Raw genomic sequence first — 27,964 nt, 5'->3', positions numbered from 1 at the left:
AAGTATATTGCCTATCTGCCAGCAAAAATAGCCGTCAGTCTCATGTTATTCCACCTTCCAGTAAGTGATTATTTGCAATTGAGATGCATGAGAGTAGTGAAATAAGCATGTTTAAAAATACTAAGTAACTAATTTCTCAATATCACAGATACAGACAGTTACCAACGATTTGATTGTTTACATATTCACCACTATGTCTTTCCAAACTAAACTTGGCTGAAATTCATCTAAAGATTTGAATAAGACTCTATAAATTCCTGCTACCGTAAAAAGAGTACCACAAAATAGTAATGAAATGTATGTATTTGGTAGCTTAAAATTATAGATCGGAAGTTAATAAGTTCACTCTCCAAGAAAAGAATACAATGATATATCTGGAAGACTAGAAAAATAGATGGATTAGATAATGTGTTCTTCTTTGACAAGGAACCACCCAATCTCACAAGAATCCAGGCATATTTTGCACAATTAAACTGTTACAGAAATGATAACAATTAGTAGTGTTATCTTTATTATCTTCGTGGCTATGCATTCCACAAAGAAGTAATGCAAGCCTTTTGCCCTAATCAGCTTATTTAACTTTGACTGCAGTTGTCTCTTGGAAAAAGCTAGTTATTGTGATCAGCGACTGAAGTAATAACAGTTTTTAGATAAACTTTATAGTAAGCTTGCACAGAGTGTCCAGAGGGACACAAAAATCATCCAAGGAATGGAACATCTCTCCTATGAGGACAGGTTGAAAGAGGTGGAACAGTTCAGCCTGGAGATGGCTGTGAGGTGACCTGATATGGCCTTTCAGTATCCAAGGGGAGCTACAGGAAAGAAGGGGACAATTTAGAAGAAAGGTCTGTTGTGATACAGCAAGGAGAAATGATCTCAAGCTTAAGGAGGGTAGATTTCTGTTAGATGTAAGGAAAAAGTCTTCTACAGTGAGGGTGGTGAGGCACTGGAAAAGGTTGTCCAGAGATGCGGTGGCTGCCCTGTCCCTGAAGACATTCAAGGTCAGGCTGGACCAAGCCCTGAGTAACTTATCTAGCTGTGGATGTCCCCATTCATTGCAAGGGAGTTGGACTAGATGACTTTCAAAGGTCCTTTCTGACTCTAAGAATTCCATGATTCTATCTAAACAAAGCTACTCTTTAAAATTATCTGCACTCAGAGTTTAACCATTAAGGAAGCAAATTCAAGTTCAAATTTTATGTAAGAATTATAACAGAATCATTGAGGTGGGAAGGGACCTCTGGAAGTCACCTAGTCCATCACTCCTCCTCAGTCAAATCCACCTATGGGCAGGTTGCCTTGGCCCACATCCAGGCAACTTTTCAGAAGGCCTCTAAGGAGGAGATCCCACAACCTCTGCAAGCAAACTGTGCCACTGTTACATTACCTGCATAGTACAGAAGTGCTTCTTGTTGTTTACAAAGAACCTCCTGTGTTCCAGTTTGTGCTCATCACTTTTTTTTTTCTGGCACTGGGCGCTACTGAAAAGAGCCTGGCTATATCTTCATTTGCATCCTCCTCTCAGGTATTTGTAGACATTGATAAGATTTCCCTGAGCCTCCTCTCCTCCAGGTTGAGCAGTCCCAGCTCCCTCAGCCTCTCTTCAGAGAAGACAAATCCCACTCCCTTTACCGTCCTGAAAGAGTCCAGTGTGTGGAAGACCATGTCTCTCCTGTACTGGGAGGCCCAGAACCGGGCACAGTACTCCAGGTGCAGACTCACCAATGCGAAGTAGAAAATCTTTTGCTGAGTTGCCAAATATCTCTCAAGGCAAAGTTTATCTATTTTCTGCATTTAAATTTATATTAAATGGATCAGCTCCATTTTTGTGTTCTGCTTTGTAATGAAAACATCTTCAGTAAAATTTCAGTAAAATGTTAAGCATTAATCTGGTTTCCTTTGTACGTGTATTTTTCCCTAGCACTGAAAGTTCTTCTGTTGTGTTTCAATTCCAAACTAGAAAAACTACATGAGAATGCTATCAGTAAGCATGCATTGGTGCCCTGAAGAATTCTAGCCTGGAACAGGGCTCCACATTTTGTTTTTCATTTTTTCTTTATATCTTGTAAGTAAAAGTTACCTTGTCAAGAGCACTCATAAAATGTTGATCACCATTCAAAACTGTGTTGATGAGCTGAACAAATTTACTATGTACTTCCAAAACCGACTCCACGAACTGAGTTGGCATCTTAAAAAAATCAAGATAATACGGAAAGCAAGTTATTAAGAAAAGGAATATTTTCTATACACAAACATAGTTATAGCTACACTGGTTGTACTGTTTTTTCTAACTATTCTTTCTGATAAAAGTTAAAATCACTGATAATAAAGTCTCTGAGTGGATTGCTTCTGCAGTGTCATACTCCTGCACTACTGTTCTTGAGCATGTTTAGAAAATAAAAATTACATAGCTATATTTCCAGTCAATAATATATTTGAGAGTCTATACAGCTCTCACGCTCTGTAATCTTTTCCATAATATTCTCATATCCTCTATCAGCATTTTGAAAATTGCTAAGACAGAAATACAGGAATTGAGTGAAAAAGCTGCCGGAGTCAGTAAAATATTTCTTTTCCTAGATACAGATCTTGAAGATAGAAATCAGGATGAAACCTTTGAACTTTCTTAAACATAACAGTTACCAATCAAATTTAGTGTATCACGTTTCAGCAAAAACATTTTGTATGGAAAAAATTAATGTGAATTCAAGGTGTCCCTACCAAACAATATAGCAGGCTGCAGTATAAGATTGTGCAATGCACTCATATCACTTAAGTGCATTATCAAATGACACAACGAAAAATGTTTTGATGCCAAAGCACAAAACGAGACTAAGGATTTCACGTTTTGCTTTTAGCAATGCAACACTGTGAATACTCATCACTCTCTTGGATGTGTATTCCTTTCCTTGTGTAGACAGTATTCATTTGAAAGAATATGCTCAGTAAATTTAATTTCTTGAAAGCAAAAACCTACTAAATACTTCAATCCATTTTCAGTAGGCACACAGAAGTTACAAAAAGTAAGTAGACTCCTGTGGAGTTAACAAAAGGTAATTATCCTTTACAGATCTAGACATCAAAATGTATAAATTTACAAATATAATGCCACGCTTTTTTCTCCCTAAACAGTAATACTAGTGGAACAAAAATCAAATTGCATAATTTAAATACACATGAATTGAAAAAAAAATAAAAACACTTTGGTAGAGCAATTAAGCTACCATATTTTCAAAATTCACATGTAAACATGAGACTACAAAACTACTTGTGAGAAACACAAATCGGGACAGGATGCCAAGTCTTTACACATAACACACAATTAAGCTAAGTGGTATTGATGGTTGCTATCACACCAGATCAACAAATGCTACTGACTTAATGAAACTCAGGAATAAAAGATATACATGCAACAAAAGGACCTACTTGCCATAACAGCATTAAACAAGGAATAATGAAAAGTGTCTATTTGTAGTTGCTTCTGGTTAGATCACAACAATCAACTCTCAGGATAGATATGTGTTGCACAGCTAAGATTGCTGATTAGAAACTACAATTTACCCATAAACTTCCAAACCAATTTCATATAGACAAAATTAAAGAACATAATAGACTAAAAAGAAAAAGGGTAAACATTTCATTAGGAATGTTAATCAAATAGGCAATTTCAGCTGCCTAAAAAACTCACATTTTCCTGAGAAAGATTGCTGGTTGCTCTAAGGCCCTCATCATGGATATGGTTTTGTAGTTCCTGAATCATATGAGGTAAACCACTTGACACAGCACGAAGTAGAGTATACATATTTGCCATGTCTGTAACAGAGATATATTTTATTGAATATGTTTAGAAACACTAAAAATCAACACTTAATATAGAATCATAATTTTACACAGAACTTTCGAACACCGAAACAAGAACAACTGTTTTGAAAAAAAACAAAGAAACCAACATACAGTGAATCACTGACAAAAGAAAAGGAAAGCATAGGGCTAATACCAGTATTTACTGACACTGGGGCTCCCTTATTCTTCCAATACTGCTTGGGTAGTATTGGAACTACTCTAACAGACAGACTCCAAGAGTAGAGGTAGTCTGGTAAAGTACTATGCTGGTTTATTTTAAGTCCTTTGCTTCTCTAAATCTCCCCTAGAAGCAGCTGACTAAGACTAGTTTTGATGTCTTCTTGACTATATTTTCCTCCAAAGGTGGCTTGAAATTTTTCTCCGGTTAGAAAAGATGTAAATAAGCAACTGTGATTTTTATTAATTTTATGGAAGGAAAACAAAAACAAAAACAAAACAAAACAAAAAAAGACTGATCAATTGTGCATAACTGTTTGGAATATGGATGCTATTACTACACACATTTTCAATTTAACAGTGAAAAATAATTTGTTTCAGATAATAGATACCATCCTTCATGCAAGAATAACTATTCCTTCAAGGCCAGAAGGCATAGAGTCAACAGGAAATGTATTTTTTATTTTAGTTAGGAGGAAATATAACTGTAAGAGCATCTGCTTCTGCAAAAAGAATTTGGGAGGAGAGATCATAAAAGATTCAAGACAATAAAGAGTGGCTATTAAAAGAAGCCAAGGTTTACAGCGCTGACCTCCCAGTAAAGATGAAGAAATCTGTAAAGACAGAGCCATTGGTTTACAAATAAAAACACAAGCATAAAATATTCTACAGAACATAAAACTTTAGTGTCTTTTTAAACTGAATAAGGAAAGGAGAAGAGTATTGTCCAAACGAAGACATGTTGGCAGTCAAGTGGGAAAAGAAGGTTTTGACTATACCTTTGGAAGAATGATAATGATTTAAGCAGTAAAAGATAAATAGCATTTGGAATTTCATTGAGCTTTCAAGGTAAGTAATATATTTTACTTGAAAATGCTCACACTAATCAAAGGTCACTAAATAAAGCTAATTGCAAATGCTAAAGGAATAAAACAACAACCACTCCATGCTTTTTGAGATCAGTGAGTCTTACCACTTCTCTTCTCTTGTCTGATAATATTGTGACATTCTGCATGTAGAAACTGCAAGTGATCAGCTACCATTCTCTGCTGGCATTCATGAATCACTTTACCATATGAGCTGGGATGCAAGTATTTCCGACACCGCATTTCTTCATCTTTTAATCTACCTAAAACCTACAAACAAGTTTTCGAGCTGAGAGCAGTTGAAATATGAAGAGACAGTGTAGAACCATGAACATTATAAATATGTAGAACAAGAGCCACAAATAACAGGAGATAAAAAATACTTGCCCAGGATGCTGAAATATTAAATTTGTTCTTTTGGAACAGGAAGTTACTGAATCAATATGAAGTTCTACTTTGAATTCTGACTAGGCTCAGACACTACTAGACGTCTAATAATTGAAGTCTTAGCCTGATCCTGAATCTCATCTCAGGTGTCCAAGCGTTAGCTTACGATCCTTATAATTACCAGCAATCTCACAGCTTTCTCAATTCCTTTGTCTTCTTACGGAGAGCAGCTTTGCACTGAGGACTGACTTCTAGTCCTGTATTAATTTCTTCCTTCTCAACAAAAGTACAAGTAATTTAACTACAAACTGACTACACAGACCACAGTGCAAAATATAATGAAACCAACTTTGGAATACACAATTTGAAAAAGGCTCTGTAAGTAATCGATTACAAAATCTTCCTTACCCATTATACTGCTAAAACTTTTACCTTATACTACTACAGACAGAAGTAAAAGAAAGGAATTGAGGAAATAATAATGACCACTTAACGGTGTTTATTTTAAAAATCTATATTTATTTATTTTTACCTTCCATGCAACTGATTTATGATTTGTTATAAACTATTTTGAAGCTAGCTATTCATAGGCAAAGTTTGTAGTCTAAACTTAGATAAAGCATACCACCAAAATGATCTTAAACTGCAAGAAAGCACACAAAGAAGAACAAATATATGAAAATATTGGGGAAAACCTGAATCAGTAATATACTGATAATCTTATATTTTAGTTGTTGCATGTGTACAGAAAAATCTCTTACCTTCTCCATGTATTGTGAGCAATTTGATTCTTGCAATAAATTTGAAGCTTCTTGTTTATAATACTCCCCTGTTTCATTCAGAAAAGGACACTCAAAAATTTCCTGATAAAACTAAAAGGGAAATTTTTTTTAAAAGCAAATAATGGCAAATAATGCATAAGCTACATTAATATTCACAATGAAAAACATAAATCAGAAACGTGTATCTACCTTTAGGGGCAATTTTTTCTTATACTGTTCAACATGAACAAAGGAGTTAATAACCCCATGGATTACTTTCTGGTTTGGGTCTTCTCCACAGCGATCACTGAAATAAGCAAAACAAACATTCATGAGAATGCAATTATCTGGCATAATTAATCGGATAGCAAAATTAATTAACTTAGCATTGGACAGAAATATTTTCCAGTAAATTCCTCTGCTTAAATAGAAAGATAAATACATAAATAAGTAAAGATTATCTTTAAATAAATAAATATGCTCTTCCTTTTCTCCTATATATGTTGAGATACCAATTCATAAACCTTTATGTTCCCATCCCTGCCAAAGAAAATCATTTTTGCCAAGCATAGTACGTTATTTTCTGAATATCTTCTACTCAATCAACACGCAGAAATCAAACAGAACAATGTACTTGGCGTGACTTCTAACCATACATTGTAAAAGGAAACCTTACTTATTTTCTGGTCAATTTCTTAGCTTCGAATGACTCAATTCAAATGAAAAAAAATGTTTTCTTTAGTTCCATTCAGTTGAAAATAAAAGTAATTTTATAAGTTTTATGCATACTGAAAGTATCAATATTCACTCTTTTGCAAAGACTGGAAATAACAGACCCTCTCATAACAACAGAGGCGCTCATGAAACATGAACTGTTCTAAAAAAAGGCCACCTTTCACATACACCTGACAAAGAAATAAAATATATTCCTTAACTTACACTTGTAAATAGGATTAAAACTTTACGTTTTTCAAAGTATACATAAGTCAGTAGTTGTAATTCCATTTCTTGAGTTATATATGTAAATATATATATGTATATATTTATAGATATACTAAGAACATTGCACTGAAAAGACAAAGTCAGTTTCCTACTGCAACTGTGATTACTACAGGAAAGTCAGTTACAAGAATGACTTAAAAGGAAAAAAAGTAAAGCCAGCAAAAAATACTTCAAACCCAAACACTGATATACATCCACCTAGGGTGGGGTGGAACCAAGGAGAAATCACCTTGCTAATTTCATTAATTTTGTTTTGGAATTAATAAAATTAATGCAGAGGATGCCCATAAGTTAGAGAGGTTTAACAGGGCAGCCACAAGCAGTCGTGGTGTGACAAATACCAGATCATAGTCCTATGTTCACAACATTATTATGTTTTTCTTTTAAATACTGATGCTTCCTAAGATTTTTAGGTTTAAGCTCATTATGGGCATTAAGATTTTTTTCCTACCTCCCCTAGGAGACTGAATGGAGGTTTCTTCTACTGCTGGTAGCTGAACCAGCATAATAAATCTAAGTTAGTGTACATGTAATCACACGACACATTCTTTCCAATGTTCCTTTACTATGTTTGGTTTCCTGATGGCAGAGGTGGCAGCATGTCACAGAAGGGAAGAAGTTCAACACTAGATCATGACTCGGAACCAGTTCTACCCAAGAGGAGTCCACTAGCAGAATAAGCTACAGGATGTATCAACTCTGAATACAAAAAATACCAAGAAGTACAGAATCTACAAAATTAGGAGTTCAGCATATTAAAAAAGCTGGGCTTTCTCAAGAGATGGTCCAATCTGCCTCTAGCATGCAGGGTTCTGGATCTGAAAAGATGGATGCAAGCAATCCAGGAGGATCTTAAAGTGTGTTGAGCACAGCTCTTCTGAAAAAGGCTTGGGTTACTGGTGGATGGCATGAGATAGCAATGTGCCCTCACAGCTCAGAAAGCCAAATGTATCCATCAAAAAAATCACAACCAGCAGGTCAAGGGAGGTGATCCTGGCCCTCTGCTCTGCACTGGTGAGACCTCACATGGAGTACTGTGTCCAGATGTGAAGTTCCTCAGTACAGGAGAGACACGGGACCTGTTGAGTACATCCAGAGAAGGATCACAAAAATGATCCAAGGGATGGAATACCTCTCCTATGAGGACAGGCTGAGAGAGCTGGGGCTGTTCAGCCTGGAAAAGAGAAGGTGATCTGATAGCAGCCTTTCAGTATCGACAGAGGGGCTGCAAGGAAGGAGACAGACTCTTCAGCAGGGTCCATTGTGAAAGGACAAGGGGAAATGGTTTCACACTAAAAATGGAGATATTTAGACCGAATATAAGGAAAAGTTTTTTATACTAAAGGGTAGTGAAGCACTGCAACAGGTTGCCTTGAGATGTTGCAGGTGTCCCACCCTTGGAGACATCCAGTATCAGGCTGGATCAGGCCCTGGGCATCCTGGGCTAGCTATACACATCCCTGTTTGTTGAAGAGGAGTGGGACTAGACCTTTGAAGGTCCCTTTCAACTCAAACAGTTGCTCCAAGTGGTGGAGCCAGTGAAGAGAGCTGCGCTGCTGGACCTTGTATCTTTACCAATAAAGGACTGGCTGCCCATGTGAAGGTCAGGGGCAGCCTTCACTGCTGCAACCATGAGATAGCAGAGCAACATGGCCTTGCAGCCAAGAAGGCCAATGGTATCGTGGAGTGTGCATTAAAAAAAACTATGGGCAGCAGGTGAAGGAAGTGATCCTCACCCTCTACTGGGCCCTGATGAGGCCACATCTGGAGAACCATGTCCAGTTCTGGACTCCCCAGTTCAAGAAAGATGGGGAATTCAGCAGGGGGCCACAAAGAACATTAGGGACCTGGAGTATCTCTCTTATGAGGAAAGGCTGGGATAGCCTAGAGAAGAAAAGATAGGACCTCATCACTGCTTAGAAAAAAACTAAAGTACAGGAATTAAATTGACAGGGCCAGGCTCTTTGTGCTGCTCACCAACAGGACAAGGAGCAATGATCACAAACTGGAAAATCCAAACTTCTATCCGAACATGAAAGAACTTCTTTACTTTGAGTGTGACAGAACACTAAAAGCTGCTGCATAGAGAGTTGTGGAATCCGCTCCTCCAGAGATATTCAAAACATTCCTGGATGCTGTGCAATGTATTCTAGGGAACTTCCTTTAGAAGGGGTTTAGTCTAGATGATCTCCAGAGGTCCTTTATAAACCCTATGATTCTGTGGTTTCTGTGATATGGGTGACAAACAAGAAATATTACTATAACAGTAGAAAAGCCAATTCTCGATATGCTTGATTTATTTCACAAACCTTAGCCTATGCAGATGCCAGAGGAGATGGGGCAGCAAAGGCTAAGATAAAGAACTTGAAAGGTCAGTGTATAATTTGGACAAAGTTTAAAAGTGAAAGAGGAAGACACGGCTTCAGGCCCAAAGTGAAAGAAAGAAGAGAGGTTTTAGAAGCAGAGGCCATACAGCATGCTGACAATAGAGGAAAATGAGTACAACAGGGAACTGGCCTTTCTTGGGAATAGCTGGTAGTACACTATAAAAAGAAGTAGGAACTGAAATCTGCTTCTGAATCAGGAGGACACGGTCGCTAATCAAATGAAAAATATATAACAAAATTCTTACAGTCAGGAAAATTACACACTACTCAATTCACCTGATATCAAAGCTTGCCCATTTTTACAGTTTTAATAGCTTAACTAAGATCACATTTTCCTGCCGTAAAAAGCAGAACTGCCAAAAAGTATTTAACAGACAATCATGTTCCCAGTTCTTTTTTCTTTTAACACTCACAGAATTTTAAGCAGTTTAACATAGGTTTCCTCAATGTGTGAGCACTAAACACTTGCAGTAAAGTTGCCGCAAAACTTATTGACAGAACTGTTATGAACTTCATAGGGACCATATCTGAAAAGCCACACAGTTTCCAAGATAAGCATATGTCTCTTATCTATCATTCTATGACTCTCAAATGGCACTGTGCTCCCAAGAATTCGCACAGCAAATGGCCAGTTTCAGAAAATGTGACAGGAGTCTCAGTTGTTACAGAAAGTTTAAAGGACTATTGCCATGGAAGGTGTAGTGATAAGAATATACTGAACACTAACAAGGAAGTGGAGACCCATCAACGTGGACATCCATTCTGCAGGCTCTGTAGTTGGTGGCAGTCAGCAGGCAATACAAACACATACTGCTACAGAAACAGCTGCTGCACAATTTGAAGTAGGGATGTCACAGGTAAGGTAGGAAGGAATGTAAGAGTAACATGGAGAATCTAGCTAAAACAAGGCAATTGAAATAAAATCTCCTCCAATTCTGATTATCTAGTTCTTTTTCTCAAAAAAAAAAAAAAAAAAAAAAACACGAATGGAGAAAACAACAAAACAGAAGCTCAAGACAACTGGGCTGTTCATGTTTAAGGCTTTGTTAGCCTTAAAACTAATAATAACAGAGGAAGTTTAACGTGTACACTTTATTACTATATCCATATATAACATATATAAAGGTAAGCATAAAATAATAAATACTGTATTCATTAAAAGATGATTCCACCACAGAAAGGAAGTGCTCTGCTGTGTCAGACCAATGGCCTATCTAGCTCAATTAACTTCAGAATGCACTGTGGACCAAAAGAGACCAAAAGGAATATTTAAAAAAAAATAATAATTTATTAATTTCCAACAGATTTTAAGTGAATGACAAATATATCAGCTTAGACAGGAATAGGTTCAGTTAGTTAGAAAGTGTTAGTTGTCTTTAGTAGAGAAGCCTCTTCTGGTTAGTCTGCACTAATCACACTGTCAATTGAGCTATCACCTGAATCGCTTCCCAATTATTTAAGAATTTCATAGATGAATTTTCTCACAATTCAAGATCTTGTCGGCTTCCTGTTGTGTTGAAACAAAAATGCTTAAGTTGATATTCAGCTTGACTTGAAGAAGGAGTGCTTGGGCTAGAGGGAGGGGGAAGAAAGTGTGTTATATTCAGAACTCTATATTAAGAGAAGTGCAGTCAGACAAGACAGGCTTAAGTGATGTAACAATTCTCTGTTGTTCAAGGATGCTAATCCTGGTCTTTTGCTCAGTCACAGCCTTCTTCATCTTTCTTGCATGGCTTTGACACTTAGGCAGTTCTCTGCTGAACTGATTAATCATGACAATTCAGAGAAATATTAAGTGAAGATGGCTTTCTGTCATATTAACTGTTGAGTCAGTTCAGTAAGGTATTAGGTAAGCACCAAAGTCAGCACAAGAAAGGTACTATGGTACAGCCTGCTCTTTTTCGGCACCAGCATACTCTTAGATCAATTTAGCCATTTTGTTCAGCTGTATCATAAATTAATCAATATTAATTTTAATGTAGAGTGTATTGCCAAAGTTTATACCTTCTATAAAGCAGATGTAAGACTTCAGTCAGCAGTTTTTAAAAATTACAGTTCCATACATTCATAGAATAAACACTGAACACAAAACTTATGACTCTACTTCCCATACCTTCTCCATACAGTAAAAACATACTTTTATATACAAACATGTGACTAGTCTGTTGGCTACCAGCTCTGCATACTGTTGCGTACAATGCAAAATCTTTTGTTTATAAGAAACTCATCCATCCATCTATTTAAATTCCTCTTCTGTAAAATAAATTTTAATAAGTTAAAACGTGCATGGTTAAGTTCTGCTCTGAAGAAGGCAACCAACTAGTAGATTTCTAATTATGTATGTATTAGTACTTCTATTAATTTTATTATTTTATATTATTTATGTTAGGTAAATATCATGCATATTCTTGAATTTCTGACAGATGCACCTTTTGATATCTGTTCCTTTAAAGCCTTGGTTTAACCTCAGTGGTAAGAGGCAATTACCATCGCTTTGCAGTGAAGTCTTGAAAATTATCTCTTGTAAACCACACTGACCAGTGGATCAATAGCAAAGAACAGCAACAAGAATATCACATATTAAGGCAATCTTCAGAATACAAACAGTGATCCCTATGTTTCATGATGCCAGGAAGTACAGATTTAATACTAAGTTCTTTTCTACATGGTTCTTTTTGGAGCCTGCCTTGCAGGGGGGTTGGTCTCGATAATCTCTAGAGATCCCTTCCAACTCCTACAATTCTGTGACTGTTTACATGACACGCAGATCACAAGTTGGCTAAAACAAAGCTAACACAAATGGATGTTTTGAAAAGGGAGGTGAAGGCATAATCAAACTGAAGAATTCTTAGGAAGAGATGAAAAGAAAATACACGGCCATCTAGTTTAGATAATGACTTATGTTATATTTTAAAAGTTTGAAATTGTTAAACAAATAGCATTAAGGAAATGCAGTCTCAAGGTCTAACACCCTCTGAAGCTATTGACCTAAATACTCCTGGCAAGATCTGCAGTCAGGCTCTAAGTAATTACACAGCATTACTTTTAAGAGGCATCAGATACCTGTTTTAAAAAGTATTAAACAGATTTCTGTTGTCACTTCCCACTGAAATACATAGATTGATCAAAATGAGTGTTCAGTGTCACTGTGCTTGATGTAAAAAAGCAGAATTTCCTTCAACATGAATCAGGGAATCTTCGTTTAGTAAATACAAATACGTAATATAATTATTATAGTAAACATATAAAAGAAGCTCTTTTAGCACCGGTTATGAAGCATGGTTCAACAACTGAAAGCAAACACATACTTCCTGATATCAGAAAAACCATCTGAGAAGAACACAATGTCACTTACTAAATAGTCAAAAATTCCATTTAGGAAGGAAAATAAAACATTACTGGAATCAGTCTTCTCATGCTTCATGAATACAGCTTTTTGGCTGACCCAAGTGCACATTCAAAGCATCTCAATCAGCCAAAGTAATTCATTCTTTCAGTTTATGTATATTAGCCAGATCACCTAAGCTAATTAGGCACGGAATCATTGCAGTCATTAAGCAACTCCAGAGCAGTCAACTAGCAACAGAAGTGTAGAAATGACGGAACTCAAAACTACACACAATACTTGTATAAACAACACATGCTGGTATAAATAACCAGAAAATTTGAAAAGATCTTATAGTAGTTAAATAGTATAAAGATTTAAAATCAGAACTTCAAAAGCTACGAGCATACCACGGGGATAATACAACTGTATCTATCTTGGAATTAGCAGGGACTTGAAGCAACAAAGATTTTTAAAATAAACTCCCTCAAACTCCAAAAATAATTACTTCCATTTCACAATTAAAGTAAAGCACCAATAGTGTTAAGTCACTCATCTGAATAATAGAAACTCAGATGCTGCAGATAAGCAAGAATTGCTCTGGGTCCCATTTAAAGCAATTCTGGCTTCAGCAAATCCTTGCATAATTACTTATGTTTACAGACAGCACAGAAACCAGAAGCAGTAAGCACCAGATGGAGAAAAAGGCAACAGACATTCTTTGGGCCCTGGAGAATTATTCCAGCTATTTCCCAAACCTATTATTAAGACAGGTAGCTGAAACAGAAAAGATCACTGCTCTTGGATTACAATGAACGAGCTTTTTTTTCCTACACAAGCAAATAGCAATTATATAGCTACATGTATAAAAGCTGATAGAACAGCATCAACAGCTAAGAAGCTGCCTTTAATCAAAACAGAAAACAGTTTGATCAGAGTCCACAGACTTTTCAAAATAAAGCAATACAACACCCCCATAAACTGTAAAAGCAAAAAAATATATATATATATATCCAAGCACTCACTTTTTGATTTCTCGGAGGAGCATTCGAATTAGGATGGCCTGTAGTGGCTCAATCATTAATTTTCTCCACATATCAAGAGCTAGCTGTCAGGACATAACATCACAAGTTTACATCAGTTAAAAAAAAAAAAAAAAACACAAAGTAAAAATAAAGATGGATGAACTCCCAATTTCCCAATCAAGATTTAAAAATTAAATCATTAGATGCCCTCCTGTTCTTGTCTTGTACTTTTCCTAGCACAAGAACTACTAAGTGTCTGGAGCACTTACTGGGACAAGTGTTTGAAGTCATGCCCATACAAATCTCATACATACTTCCACCGTGTCTGGAATGTACCATGTTACATACTCCAGAAGCACTAAGCAGGCACGTACTCTTAAATAAGACAACTGAAAAGCCCCTAAAGTTTCATGAGCACAAGATGAGTGATGCTGAAACAGAAACTTCAGTGCACAGGGAGTACAACTCTCCTTCTATAAAATCTAAATATTAGACATAATTTCTGTAACTTTCTCATAAGACTGAGAAAAACTATACATAAAATAAATGTGTTTACTTTTGGATAGAGAAAGGACAGATCATCTCAGATTATCCAAAACCAGATGAATGGTAACTTCCTCCATTTTGAAGTGAAGAACATTGGAGACTGCTTTTTGACAAGGCTCCTAGAGGAACTCAAAGATTCGAAAACAGAACTACAATAAAAGGGAAAATGCTTTCAAAGCAAAGACTTGACATATTTGGCCAATGCCTTGCCAAAAAGGTCAAACGTGAAGTAATTTTACTACAGGGACATTGAATTTGCCATAAACAGTGCTATAATTTAGTGTGCTTTAACTACTTGAGCGTAGGATCTGCACTGCTTTCCAGAGCAAAGGACAAACTGCCATAAGCCCATTCCTACCCTAGTAATGAGGTTAACATCACTATCTCAAGATCTAAAATTTACCCAGCACTATTACAGCTTACAAAGATAATATTTGGTCAAGAGAAATGGAAGCAATAGTGGGCAGCAAGATTAACAAAAGGTGCCTGGTAGAATTTCAGACATCAGCATCCAGAATGCCATTGTCAAAAACCATAGACTGCCTGCTGCAGTATCGCAATCTTGAATGTCCACTTAACCTATTCAAATTCTGAGCTATGGATATACTGTCCAAAGAGCAGTTTCTGGGAAGCTTGAAGACAAGCGTGTCATCATCACCCCCTTACTCCCACCCCAATCTATGATTCCATAAATGAGAGGAATACTTTCAAAAGATGAATTATCAAGCCTACTATTTGTTCTCTGAAAACATATACTAGGGCAGAAAGCTGTGGATAAAACACAAACTAGCTACTACTATCCTTTGGGTGATAATAAAAAATGGACTAGGACACAACCTCTGTATTCCAGGAACATAGTCCAAAACTATCCCCAACCCCTGAAACAGTAAAACTAACTGCTCTGCACAGAGCTAAGAACTACCTCAACAATGGTGAACGAATCAGCTAACACACAACTCATGGGAATAACAAATGTTTAAGGCATTATGAAGACATCACAAAAAGATAGGCAATATGCACTTCCAAGCTCTGCCAAACCTTAACATATGCCATAAATTAGCAAACCGTGCAGATAGCACAGGTAGAAAAAAAAGTTCCTTTTCTAAACTGCCTTGACCTAAAGCGTATCATGCTTCTGGTGCTTTTCCAGGCCATCCCTAACCTGTGAGAAGATTAGCAACTTGAGCTGACAGTGTCACCTTCTTCAGCATAGAAGATGCTTCCTCAGAGATCACAATCTCTCTACTCTCAACAATGACAGCAGAGATCTCCTCCTTGAGGCAATGAAATCCAAAAGCTAGAAGAACAGCGACTTGACAGGTCAAATAAAAAGGCATTTTCTACTTCTCCAAGTCAGGAGAGGAAAATATTTGCTTCTCTTCTAGAGAAAAACACAAAAGTAAAGATACTATCAAAATCTCCTTCTGTTTCAATAAAATCTGTGGTTTTTTTTTCAACTGGAAATTTTTCATTTTATTTTCTCTTATTACTTAGCTACATGGCTGCAACAGTAGCCAAGATACAACAGAAATTATGTATACCTCACTTCTGCAGAGCAGAATCGCACAGAATGTACTACTACCCATGACTACTTGTTTTATAAGTATTTAAAAATGAGTCTCAGTCTCTCCAAACTATCTAAGCAACTGTGGGCATCAATGCATTTGTGTTTACTTCAATTACTTTTCTTCATTGTTTTGTTTTGATTTTTACATAAGCCCTTCTTGCACAGTACTTAATTGCACTGAATGTCCACTTCTTCCAAAATCTGAGCTGTTACAGCTGAATTGCTTGGACTGGAAAATAACACAGTTGCTGTAAAAAAGCTGTTACACTTTTGCAACATCAACTGTAAGTCTAGAAGTAATTTTTCAAGATTTATCAAAACAGAAGTACTTCTTAAAAATGTTTTCTACATGATAACACCACTTTAGAAAAATGTTTTATTCCAAAAGTGATCTATATTATAACATTTTGAACTGAAGTTCTCCAACAGTATTCATATTTGCTTTCCCTCCCTATAGGTCACTATTTTTTTTTTTTCTTTTACATCAAAAATGCAATCTTTCAAAAGGATTCAATGCCTACATCTTCAACTTAACTATTCAGATTCCATGACATGGAAAAGTCAACATTTAAAAGAACAAAGCTGAACATGTAGTGCAGCAAAATAGAGTTCATTCTCTGAAATACCTACCTCTCCTATTTCCATCAGTGGTTCATTCATATCCACACCACCATAACCATACTGAAGATCAGCTTCAGTCAATTTGTTCTTCTTAATAAACTGTGTGTTGAGGTACCTAGTAAAAATAAAGATATTCCAATTAAAACACAGAAAAAGTTAAGCTAGTAATTTTTGAAAACAAATTTGGAACTGCACCACATCTTCCCATCAGAAAAAACAACTACTTTCAACCAATGCCACTGCTACCTGCAGGAAATTCTTATAATACAGACTACTTTCATTCTAAAGCATTTGATACCATATTAAAGCAGAACTGTGAAGAAAATTAAATACTGAACAACAGCCTGCATCACAATCAGCAATTCCTTGGTATCCAATGCAGTTGTTCAAGGAACCAATCTTTCAAAATAAACAGACATTTTGTACTTGCACTTATAAATTAAACTGCTAAATTCTGAACAGCCCATACTACAGTGATAATAATTTCTTAATTTTTAAGTGTAGAAGAAAGTTCTTGACTATTATGTTTCACTTTAGGATTTTAATTGTTTGTTTTATTGTTGTCATTGAAGTAAACATACACTTCTACCTATTCTGTTTATTATTTTGCATTTCTCTCCATCTAAAATATTATTTGTTATATTGGAGTTTAGGCATCTGTATGGGAACTGCTGAATCACGGCCTGAACCTCTGATTGATCACCTGAGGCGAGCACTGAGTCAGCCACGGGAGCACAGGTGAAGGCAATTCTCCTGTGCTGCAGGAAGGGGTGGAGCCAGGCTGCACCTCTCCTAGACCCATTTAAGAGCTGACTGCCAGTGGGGAAGGATCTCTCTGGAGATCTGCTCCACTGGAGTCCATCTTGTAAGCCCAGGATAGGGTGAGTGATTTTCTTTCCTTACTCCAATGTAACAATTACATTAGCCAAGCTCCTGGATATACCATCTGTATATCCATTGATTATACAGCACCACAACTTATGCAATTATTACTGTTTCCACTATTGCAGAGAAATCATTATCTATTTAAATTATGAATGCATTTTCTACTTGGAGAAAAAGAAAAAAAAAAAAAAGCAGGTTGTGCAAGCCTGGCTAACTTCAGTATCCCCAAAGGGAATATACAAAACAGCAACATTCTAAAGATCAGTGATTATAAGAACAACTTGAAAATTACATTAAATTATTGAAAATTACATTGCCTCAGCCAAAGCAACACGAAGAACAACGTACAAAGAACATAGAAGGAAAGACCATCAAGCTAAACTTATTCCTTTTGTTTTCGTTTTCCAGGTAGCATTCAAAATTATGTTCTCAACATGTATACAAAAAAAAATTATATGTTGACAAAGGTGAACTCAAAGCTCTCTTAGGGAATCTCAATGGCCCTTCCAGTAGTACTCAATGAGAAAGTCTGCTGAGGAGAAAAAATACCTGTCACTTTGAGACATAATCCTTCTCACTACAGCACTATGAGGCCAATTCAAATGCTAAGACACACACATTCACTTCTCATGAACTACATGCTACAGTAACACTCCTTTCACTATCTTGAATTTTTGTAGGTTCCATAATCCATACATATTTTCATGAAGTAGCAGTAGTCTAAATGAAATATTTATAGTCATTTGGTAAACATAAGTGAGAACAGATCAACATAATCCAAAACTAACATCAATAATTTAATTTCATGAGCAGTTGTATAGAACAAATGTTATGAATGCCTAATTTTATTTTAACATTTACTATCACATGTATACTTTACTTCAAACAAATAAAACACCATACACAACTAGTAGTTTTGAGATGCCTGGCTCCAGGCATGGAAAATACACGAAAAGAATAACAAAGTGCTTTTACTGATGCACACTTTAGAGGCTGTACCAGACTAGTAACTTTTGAACCCTTCTGGCAGGAAGGTAAATGACAAGCAATGAAGACAAGGAGAAACACTATGGAAACCTTTAAGCATGAAAAAACTTAGGATACCACAGCATCAAGAATAAGGACTTGTGAGAAAGCAGTGGTGACAAACTGAAACACTGAGGGCTAATCTATTTTCAGACTCCAGAGTACCATAAACCACTAAGCTACGATCAATAGTCATCATGAATTTGAAATACTGGTCTCTATGGAAGCCCCATCGCTTCGTACAGAACTTGTGTGAACATGCTGAACAGCCAGAACACAAGCCTTGTTTAAGTAACCAAGTTTCTCAATTTTTTTTGTTCATATTAGGAAAGTCAGCAGCTACCATTCCACTTTTTTCCTGCTACACCAGCTAAAACATCAAGTCCTGTGCTCTCTCTACTCACGCCTTTTCTCTTCTACCAGTACATCCTGTCAACAATTTTAGACCAGGCAACTGATCCATCATAAAACTAATGCACCTACAAGTAAATAGATGAGTTTAACCTAGATCAGGTACTTCTTGCAGAACTACCTGATTCAGCAAAAAGGAGGTGGCAAGAAACAGCCAGGCAGAATCACTCTCTTCACTGGCTCAAAAACACTGAAAACCAGCTTGCCATTATTTCCTTCCCTCTTCCCCGATCTTAACATCAACTCCCACAAGCTGTTATTTACACAAGCAAATAACAGAAAACATGTGCAATAGCATAGTCTCACATTAGCTTCTCCACTGAAGTGATAAACTATTTTTCACCTTGAGTAACTACTTGAAATTACTTCTAGAAGTCAATCCATAGGGTTTATTGGGAACTTACTGTGGAAACAAGGACTGGAAAGAGAAGAAAATACCACGAGCTCTTAGTACTATTGAGACAACTTTCATCTGAAACCCTGATCCTACATCTCAGGCCCAATTCTTTAGAAGTACACATGCACAGGCTTACGCTTTACTGACTAATCAGGAAAAACAGCAAACAAGAAAGTTGATGCTGGTTACCTTTCAGGCTACCAGCGATACGTTTCAGTATCCAAACCTCAAAACACAACCACTGAAATTCTTCTCCAGATAGAGGTGATAAAGTCTGTAAGAACGTTAAAGGACTCTACACCTATTTGACAGACGAATACCAAAGAACAGCGCTGTGGGTAAATTAGCAGTTAGTGTCAGGAAAATGTCTGGGAAAACACAAGCATTTTTTTGCGGGGAATTTTTCAGTTATTAAGAACTTGGAAATTACCCAAGAAGTTCTTTTATAAGGATTTCAGTGGAAAAATGAACTCCAAATATTAATTTAACAATTAAAAGGGTGACTAATGGTTAGGATAGATTGCCAGGCTACAGAGTAACATTCACATATATGGTATTTTTAGATCAACTAAGGGCAACAATCTAACCACAGATCACTGTTCTAAATACAGTGACCACTCTTCCAAATCAATGTTTTCACATCACAGTGGCCTACAGTGTCCTTGGGAATACAGACTGTGCAAAGGCTTGTCAGAAGAATGAGATGGAAGTATTTTATTTTTTAACATTTTATTTGGTTTTAGTGGTTTGAATTAAATATTTCTGATAAGAAACAAATATTAGCATTGGCAAAGCAGACATCATGAAATTTTGCCCACAGGTAATCAAACCAAGACTGTACCTGTCTCAACATCAGAAACAACAGAAGGAGACTATATTAGAAATGATAGGAATCATCCTGGATAATTAACTCAGTGGTAAGGAGCAGGGCACAGAAAAACCTACTGAAGCATAACCCTCCTTTTTTCCTTCCACTTTGTTCTGCTTCCATAACTATATTCTCTCCAAAATTGACACGGCACATACAGCTCCTCTTGCTCTATTTAAACACTCTTCAGTTTATGAAACAAATTACAGAAATAATTTCAGAAATTTAACAACACATTTGAAAAGTTTACCTGTATAAACAGTCCATATAGTCTGCTCCCTTGCTGTATTCTTCCCAGTATCTGTGATACATAACCAGTACTTGTTCTTCAGATTCCAAAACTCTCTGTCAAGAAAGAAATGCATGCACACACATCCCTGAAGTTAGCAAGAAAGTAGTACCCATAAATGGAAAGCTATAACAGGATTACTGTTTTAGAATAACCACAGAAGCAGAAAGACACCACAGCTAAATGTCAGCAACTCTGAAAATAACATTGTTGCTATGACCAGAAAACTAACAAGTATTACTGTGAGGTTTTGATAAGCCAACTACAACAGAAGGTGTTTTACTTCACATTCTAAAAGAATAACCTCTAAATACATTAATTTCCTATCTGCCTTTACAAAACAAGCACTGTTCATCCTCTTGCAACATGCTGGTGGATAACTACAGAACCACTTCCTCACATGCCAGTGCACCAGTTTTAAACCCATGCAGCCGTGTGGCACACCAGAACAGTCACCTCACTCATTATAAATATTTAAAACAGCTATTATTTGAACACTTATCTGAAAATCCATCGTATTTACCAGTAATCCTGGAATTTAAAAGTGTTTAAAAGAGCACAGATGAGTGCAGACTTAAACACACCGTAAGTTCTGTAAAACTGGGCACAAATCTTTTGCAATGTCAGCCATTTACGTTCTAAGAAGCTGCTGGCGTACTGAAGTTCTCACAATAAATTCAGATTTCAAAAGGAGTATGTTCAAAAATTTAGATCTAAACTAATTAGTAAGATCTATGAAGGAGGATGAGATCCTAGGAATCAGTTCCAGAGTATGCAGCATTAAACTCTCAAGCAGTAAAGAAAAAAAAATATCTAAGCAACAACTACATAAAAGAGGAAAACTAGCAGACTAAGATGGAACCAAGGTTGTTTTCCACTGCAGTATGAATTCCACACGGATTTTCCAAAATTAGTTCGAAGACAAGTGGTGGGCAGTCAGTTGAAGAAGTGGACATATGCTTTCTATTACTTCCCACAGTTTACATTGAGCTGGCACCTGCCCAGCCTAAATGAGCTCATCCAGCTCACTAAATAACTGAGCTGCACGACAGTTCTCTGAACTGATTTAATCCAAAGCATCAGAGGTAGCCTCCATGCAATCAGTGAAACTTCCTATTATGATACCTGGCCTATCTTGTAAAACATGATGTACCCAAGTTCAGTACCAAGTTCAATACTTGCAATTCTTCATTCTCTAAATGAGCTGTGTCTATGGTGTCTGTATAAATCTATTCCTCTTTTTGCTTAAGTAAAAGGAAACACTGTTCATTCATCCTATACATGCAATGTGATGGATCATGATTCTCTCAAATCTAGGCTTTTTACCTGATGACACAGAATTTACAGCCATACCAATACAGAAGAATTGTTATATGTCATGACAAACAGTCATTTCTTCCTGCCTCCCAATTATTATCTTTTTTTTTTTTTTTTTTACTCTATTTCCTACATATTTTAGAATTTTTCCTCAGTAGAATAGAAACAATCTGTCCTAAAGACACTAGAGTGAAATTTTAGAGTTAACAAAAGGCTAATTACAACATCCAACACATTTGGAATATAAAGACACTTCTACAACTTGTTTGAATATAAACACTAAACAGAGAAGAACAAACTTACTTTTCAAGTCAACGGGTTTATAAAACACACAAATACAGACAGATCTCTCACTTCTACAGCTGCATATTCTCCAGACCACTGACATCCCTAATTTAACCTCAAAAAACCTGTATAACTTCATGTGAACAACACAAAAACCCTCCACAAAGTTGAAAAAAGGGTAAGCAGTGTTGACACACACACATCAGTAACTGCGTGGGTTACCTTGTGCAAATGGCGTACATGATTTTCCAAGAAAATTTTTGTCTCAGTATAAAGTCTCTCTCCAAGAGGTTCAGGATAGGCCACACACAAAGCATAAATGTCTCTGGGCCCTGAGTCAAGGTTTATATCTGCTTAAAGTGTGAGAATTGATGAACATAAATTTAAGATTTACAGGAACTCCCCCCAACAATTGTTTAAGAAAACATTTTTGAAAATGGAGCACAGAGGATCAAATGGATCTTTTTATTAAGTTTGTGCAAACCCTGATTCACAAAGAATCTAAGCTTACAGCATCAATTATTATAACCTCTGTTTTAAGTAGTGGAAGCTGAAGGAATGTTAGATCTAAGATCCCAGAAATTCTGACAGCCCCATGCTGACCTGACTTCTTTATTTATCATATACAAAAAATATATTTATCTAAAAGCAAACATTCATCTGAAATAATTCTTTTCTGTCTGCAACCAGTGTGAAATTCAAACTCTCTTTCTTTTTAGATAAAGATAACTACTAAAGAAGTGTTAATTAGACAAAGAGCATGGAGCAGAGCACAACATGAAGTGAAGCCAAATTCTAATCCCTGTGCTTGCCCAGCTCCTTTTCCCCCTCAGATCCAAACCAGTTTAATGCCTTTACTATAATCCCCTCAGCTTCCTTGGTAGAACAATTTTATGGGATGCTGCAAATTATGTCATCACAACAGTGATTTGAACCAAAAAACCTTTTGTTTATTTAACTATAATTATCATTTTAGTAATCTTGTTTAGACCACACAGCTACACAAAATCATTATGCTTGCTCACTTAAATGGCAGCAGCAAACATTTCAAACTGAATTATCTTGCAGAGCTGCATCAAGCTAGGAAAAAAAAGTCACTTCACACACTCCTCCAGCACCCTGTCAGGAAAATCAATCACAGTTAAGAACTTTCAATAAAGTCAAGCCATGAAGCTTCAGCTGATATCTTCTGGAAAACACACAACTTGTAAAAAAAATCATTAGAATGATTTGAAAAATAATCATGCTTTGTCATTAAGTTTAGGCACTGTATTAAACTAGTCACGTTAGAAATAAAAATAATCTACATTAAATCATTAAGTTCTTTAAAAAAGAGAAAGCACAAGAGCTGCTTTCCTTTAATCTACCTTAAAACACCATGTGCCTGTCTAAAAGGAAGAAAAAGACATAAGGACAGCTGACAATTTACTTGCTTCATCTACAGAGCAGCATAACAAGCTTTCATCATCATTTTTCCCAAAAGAAGGGCTCCTCTTGGACACTGAAGTATTGTTCAAAACAGAGAAGATACTGATGTAGAATTGAAAAAGCCTTTACAATTGGCAATTGGACTCCCAGAGAACCAACAATTGGTGTCTGCTATTTACTGAGGTTATTTCATCCTTACAGATCTTTATCAGAACTCTCCTCATAATGTCAAGTAGTACTAAATTGAAACCTCTGTGAACAAAACACACAATATTCACTGCATTGTGCTACACCAACTTGCAGTGGTAACCAATAAAATACCAGAATTTACAAAGCAAAGAGTTTGCTCAAACTTAGTTTGTATAGCAAAATCACTCCTTATAAATCACCTCTGAACAAATGCAGTTTAAGGATGATCTGCAGGTGAAAGCATCCTCAGTAACTTTCATGACAGGAAGCTCCTCACCATCAAAGTAAGATATCTGAGGAAGTAAATTCCAGAATTAGAAATCCTAAGCTACTGCCAAGTCAACAGGACATGACTGTTCTCTTTAGATCCATGACTATACTACCCATGTGGATCACCAAAACAAAGTTACATATATCTGCTACAGGAGTAACTTGCTTTGAAGTGAGAGGAAATGCACAGCCCTCATTACAACAGCATGAAATAGTAACGGCAGCTTATCTGACAACAGCAGCAGTTAAATCTGAGTTTATCTTGCCTCTGCACCCTAGGCTTTGGTTAGGAATCCAGATGACCATTACTGTTGCAAACAAGTGTCTTAGTTGTAAACAGCTATTTAAAAACAAAACCAGCATCTGTATTTTTCGTGGAAAACATACATCTTCCATATAAGCCTCTCTTCATTCTAGAGAACAGTCAAACTTCAGTGCAAGTGGAAAGAAACGGAGTCCACCACTGTTCCTTGACAAGTGACACTCAGTTTGCATACCTGCTGAAAAGAAGTAGTTTCATCACAAAAGCACTCCCACAGACACCTCACACACCTTCCTACACCAGCCAAGCATACAACTCTGCACAGACTCCCACTTTCTGGATGGTGAGTTCCTTCAGATTTCTACAAAGAAGTCATTAGTGTCCAAAAGGTATCACAGAGTAGCCTTGCTACACAAGCTTTACATTCTCACTCAATCTGTTGCAGTTTGCTCACCTAACTCTATCTTTCAGGTCAGAATCCAATTTGAAGTGCAATGCTCAAAAGGCTGTGAATTTCTTAAATAAAAAAAAAGATCTTCAAGGATGAGCCACTGAATATTCCTCACGTTTTATTCCATAAACTAAAATCATATTTCTTCTGTGCTGCTGTCTCTGAGAAGATGAGAGAGGAGCCTTCACTGTTCAATAATTTATCTTCAATGCTAAAAGCCATCTGTCCTTCCAGTCCAGCTCCTTGTAAAGAAGGCTGAGAAAGGTCCAAGGAAGCTGAAGCCAAACCACTGCTTAGGGCCCTCCAACCTGTGTTGAGCACAAGAAAATCAAAAGCCTTGTATGCTACGTGCTATGTATGTGCTCCAGCTCTGGCTACTAGAGTGGCATTATCCCGGAATTGGGAAACTTAAACAATTCCAAACAAAGAAAAATGAATTATTATAAAAAAAAAATACTGTATTCAAGGCAACAAGTGCTCACAGTTACAGTTACTGCCCTTGTGGATAAAGTATCTACGTAAGACAATATATTTACATACAGTTTTGAACAAATCTAAAGATGATCAAAGCAGAGCACTCTGAAAACGTCTGTGATTCAATCCTGCTCTGCAAAAGCACACACATGACTACCAAAATTCACGGAGCCCTCAGTCAGAACCTCTATCACATTGACTTTATTTACTCTTCCTTTCCTTTGAATTGGTTCTTGTATTAAAGATACATGATTATACATGTCCAGATCAAAAGTTTCTGACTCACCATAGGATTCTTGTGCAATGAGGGATTAACAGAGAGAGAGAGCAAGTATACAGAAAAATAGAAAGAAACAGGTCGTCAAGTTAAAAGGCCGTACAAACAATTTTGTTTGCAGTACAAGCATGCCCCTCCCCCCCCCAATACTCATCATTCTATTTATTTGGTTGGTGCAACATTCAGTTCTACTGCTGAAAAAACATCAAGACAATTACAGGAAGATCCTGATGTTCTACCTGCCCAAGTCCTATTGCTAGTTATCGAAGTACAGCTATCAAAGGTATAAACCACCACTCCCTATTGAAGCTTGAGCAGCCTCTTACCTTAAAGAACAAACTCTAAGCAACTACTCTGTTATAAGCAAAGCCTTAGAAGTTATATTAGGTATGTATAATAACCAAATTCCTGTAAATTCCATCTCAAGTAGAGAGATGCAACCATCATTCATTTACTGGACAAAGTAACAATTCCAGAAACACTCTTTTTCCGCAGAGACCCTGAAAGGAAAACTGAAGGTCAAAGGTGGCCTGAGATGACTCACAGTTTAAATAAAGTGACATACGGTCTTTCAAGTCATCTTCTCCAGAAGATTCTTTAACTCTTTATACAATTGGGATTCTCAGATCATTGCCGTTCTAGCATTTCAAATTTGAAATGAGCCATGTATAAAGATAAGCTATGCTTAACAATAAAATTATCAGAGTTATAAAGAAAACATTGTATTTACATCAAGTTTTTGGAAAATAATAATAGAGGAATTAGTTCTAGAAGATGACTGCACATTACAAACCTCCCAGCCCTAAAATTAGTCTGCGCACCCTAACTGATCTCAGCTGTCTCAAGCAGCATGAGAAACGATCACTTAGAATCAGGCTGCAGCAGATTGAAATCACATTTCTTTGCTGCAGTTTATGCTTTGTTTCTATGTCATTGTTTTCACCACAGAGAAATGACACAGATCAACTGGTGCTAGAATCAACCAAATAGCCTGCATGAATGTCATTAACACACAGTTCCAACCTATTAGTCATATTTTTTTATTATACTCATTAAGCAACAAGAAAAATAGAGTTAACAAACATTTTCCCATCCTATTCTTAAGTCAGATCTCTGGAAAGGACAGATACATACACCAATCCTAACATCCCTCTAGATGCTTAGGAACACATTAAATCCAACTTCAATTAAATTCAGCAGAAAGCAAAAAGCTATCACAGAACAAGATAAGTTTTAAATGCCAGGTCTTCCTAAAACATATTATTAATATCTCACGTATTTGGGGTTTTTTTCTTTTTACATTGAAAACCCAAGAAAAAGCTTTCAAAACAGCTGTATAGAAGAATGAACACTTTATGTTAAAACATACAGCTTGTTCAATGTAGCAGGAGAAGTAACACAAAATAAACATTGCAAATTACAAGTCACAAAAGCTCTTCAGGCCATTCTGCCATAGAGAACGCTCCCAAAGGCTCTCAGCTGTGCCAAATTAGACACTACTAATGCCACCTTCCCAGGAACATAATGAATAGATGACAGTAAGTGAGGTATAAAGAATTATATGCCGAACGATTCTTCCAAGCCTGCTTCCTGAGTCTGCTATTCATAAGTGTTCCTTTCCTGATGCTCAATCAACTAAAGTAAATCCCAAAACAGGATCAACAGCAGACTTCACATATTGGTGCGCTTAGAATTTCTTATATATGGAAGCCCGTACACAAGAAAAATCAATCCAACATCCCATTCAACTACTATCTTAAATTTTAAACCCATTTTGGGCATTGTTTTATAATGGTTAGTCTCAAGCTACAGAATTTAACAGCTTAGACTGAAATACGCAGTTCTTAAAATCTGCTTAGAAAAAATTACTACAGCACAATTTGCAAGCACAGAAATGCACACTCAATTAATGCTAAAAGTCTAAGGTTTGGAGTCTAAGACAAGGTGGAGAGTCATGCACCCACAAATCAATTATAAAGTTTTAAAATTAAAGATTACTGCACCATACAACTCCACAACTATCTTCTACAAAGACTACAAGCAACTGCATTTGTATATACTTACAGATATACACTAAAAATCACAGACAAGTGGGAAAGCAATTCTGAGAAACGGTGATGAGTTCAGAGAGAATTCAGCTCCCACATACAGAATAAGCTCATGCTGAAATAACATACAAAGGTCTTCCCAGGAGACTCTTATTTCACCTGCTAGAATTAGAGAATTGATATATAAGTCTAAACCATTCTTCCACCCTGTAATCAAACCAAACCTAATCAGATTGCCAGGGAGCAGCTATAAAGCCTCCAAAAATTCTCTAATTATTCACCACACTGTAAAGGTTAATGAATGCGTAGACACAGGGCACAGCTTTGTTTCCTTAAAAAGAAGTTCACTGAAACTTAAGTCTTTTTACATGCCCATTTTAAAAGTAAAGTCACAACTATTCACTATAACATGCTTTGTGCAGTTGTAATTTGAGCAGCAAGACTATATGATCACAGCTACTTTCAACTCTAAACTGTTCAGGACTAGAGAGTCAATAATAGAGGTAGAATAAGAGAAAAGACTTTTCTATAAGCCTGTAGAAATGACCAATATGGTAGTCAACAGTATGCTTAAACCTGT

General features: G+C 36.5%; 1 protein-coding gene across 3 annotated transcripts in view; it reads right to left on the bottom strand.

The window, feature by feature from the left end:
• Window positions 1-27,964, bottom strand: part of CUL2 (cullin 2) — a 44,474-nt gene that overhangs the window by 12,812 nt on the left and 3,698 nt on the right. For 2 of the 3 annotated variants that reach the window (XM_085227067.1, XM_085227066.1), the window contains exons 3-12: window positions 22,208-22,310; window positions 20,345-20,439; window positions 16,517-16,622; window positions 13,774-13,856; window positions 10,909-10,995; window positions 6,245-6,341; window positions 6,035-6,145; window positions 4,994-5,156; window positions 3,689-3,813; window positions 2,081-2,188 (exon numbers count right to left, since the gene is read on the bottom strand). In XM_085227067.1, coding sequence (XP_085083193.1) covers window positions 2,081-2,188; window positions 3,689-3,813; window positions 4,994-5,156; window positions 6,035-6,145; window positions 6,245-6,341; window positions 10,909-10,995; window positions 13,774-13,856; window positions 16,517-16,622; window positions 20,345-20,439; window positions 22,208-22,310 — 1,078 coding nt within the window. The remainder of the gene's footprint in view (window positions 1-2,080; window positions 2,189-3,688; window positions 3,814-4,993; window positions 5,157-6,034; window positions 6,146-6,244; window positions 6,342-10,908; window positions 10,996-13,773; window positions 13,857-16,516; window positions 16,623-20,344; window positions 20,440-22,207; window positions 22,311-27,964) is intronic. The other variant, XM_085227068.1, reaches the window with a different exon arrangement.

The sequence above is a fragment of the Meleagris gallopavo genome, chromosome 6 (assembly GCF_905368555.1).
Source record: "Meleagris gallopavo chromosome 6, MGAL_WU_HG_1.1, whole genome shotgun sequence".
NCBI lineage: Eukaryota > Metazoa > Chordata > Aves > Galliformes > Phasianidae > Meleagris > Meleagris gallopavo.
This window is presented reverse-complemented; position numbering and strand designations above follow the sequence as displayed.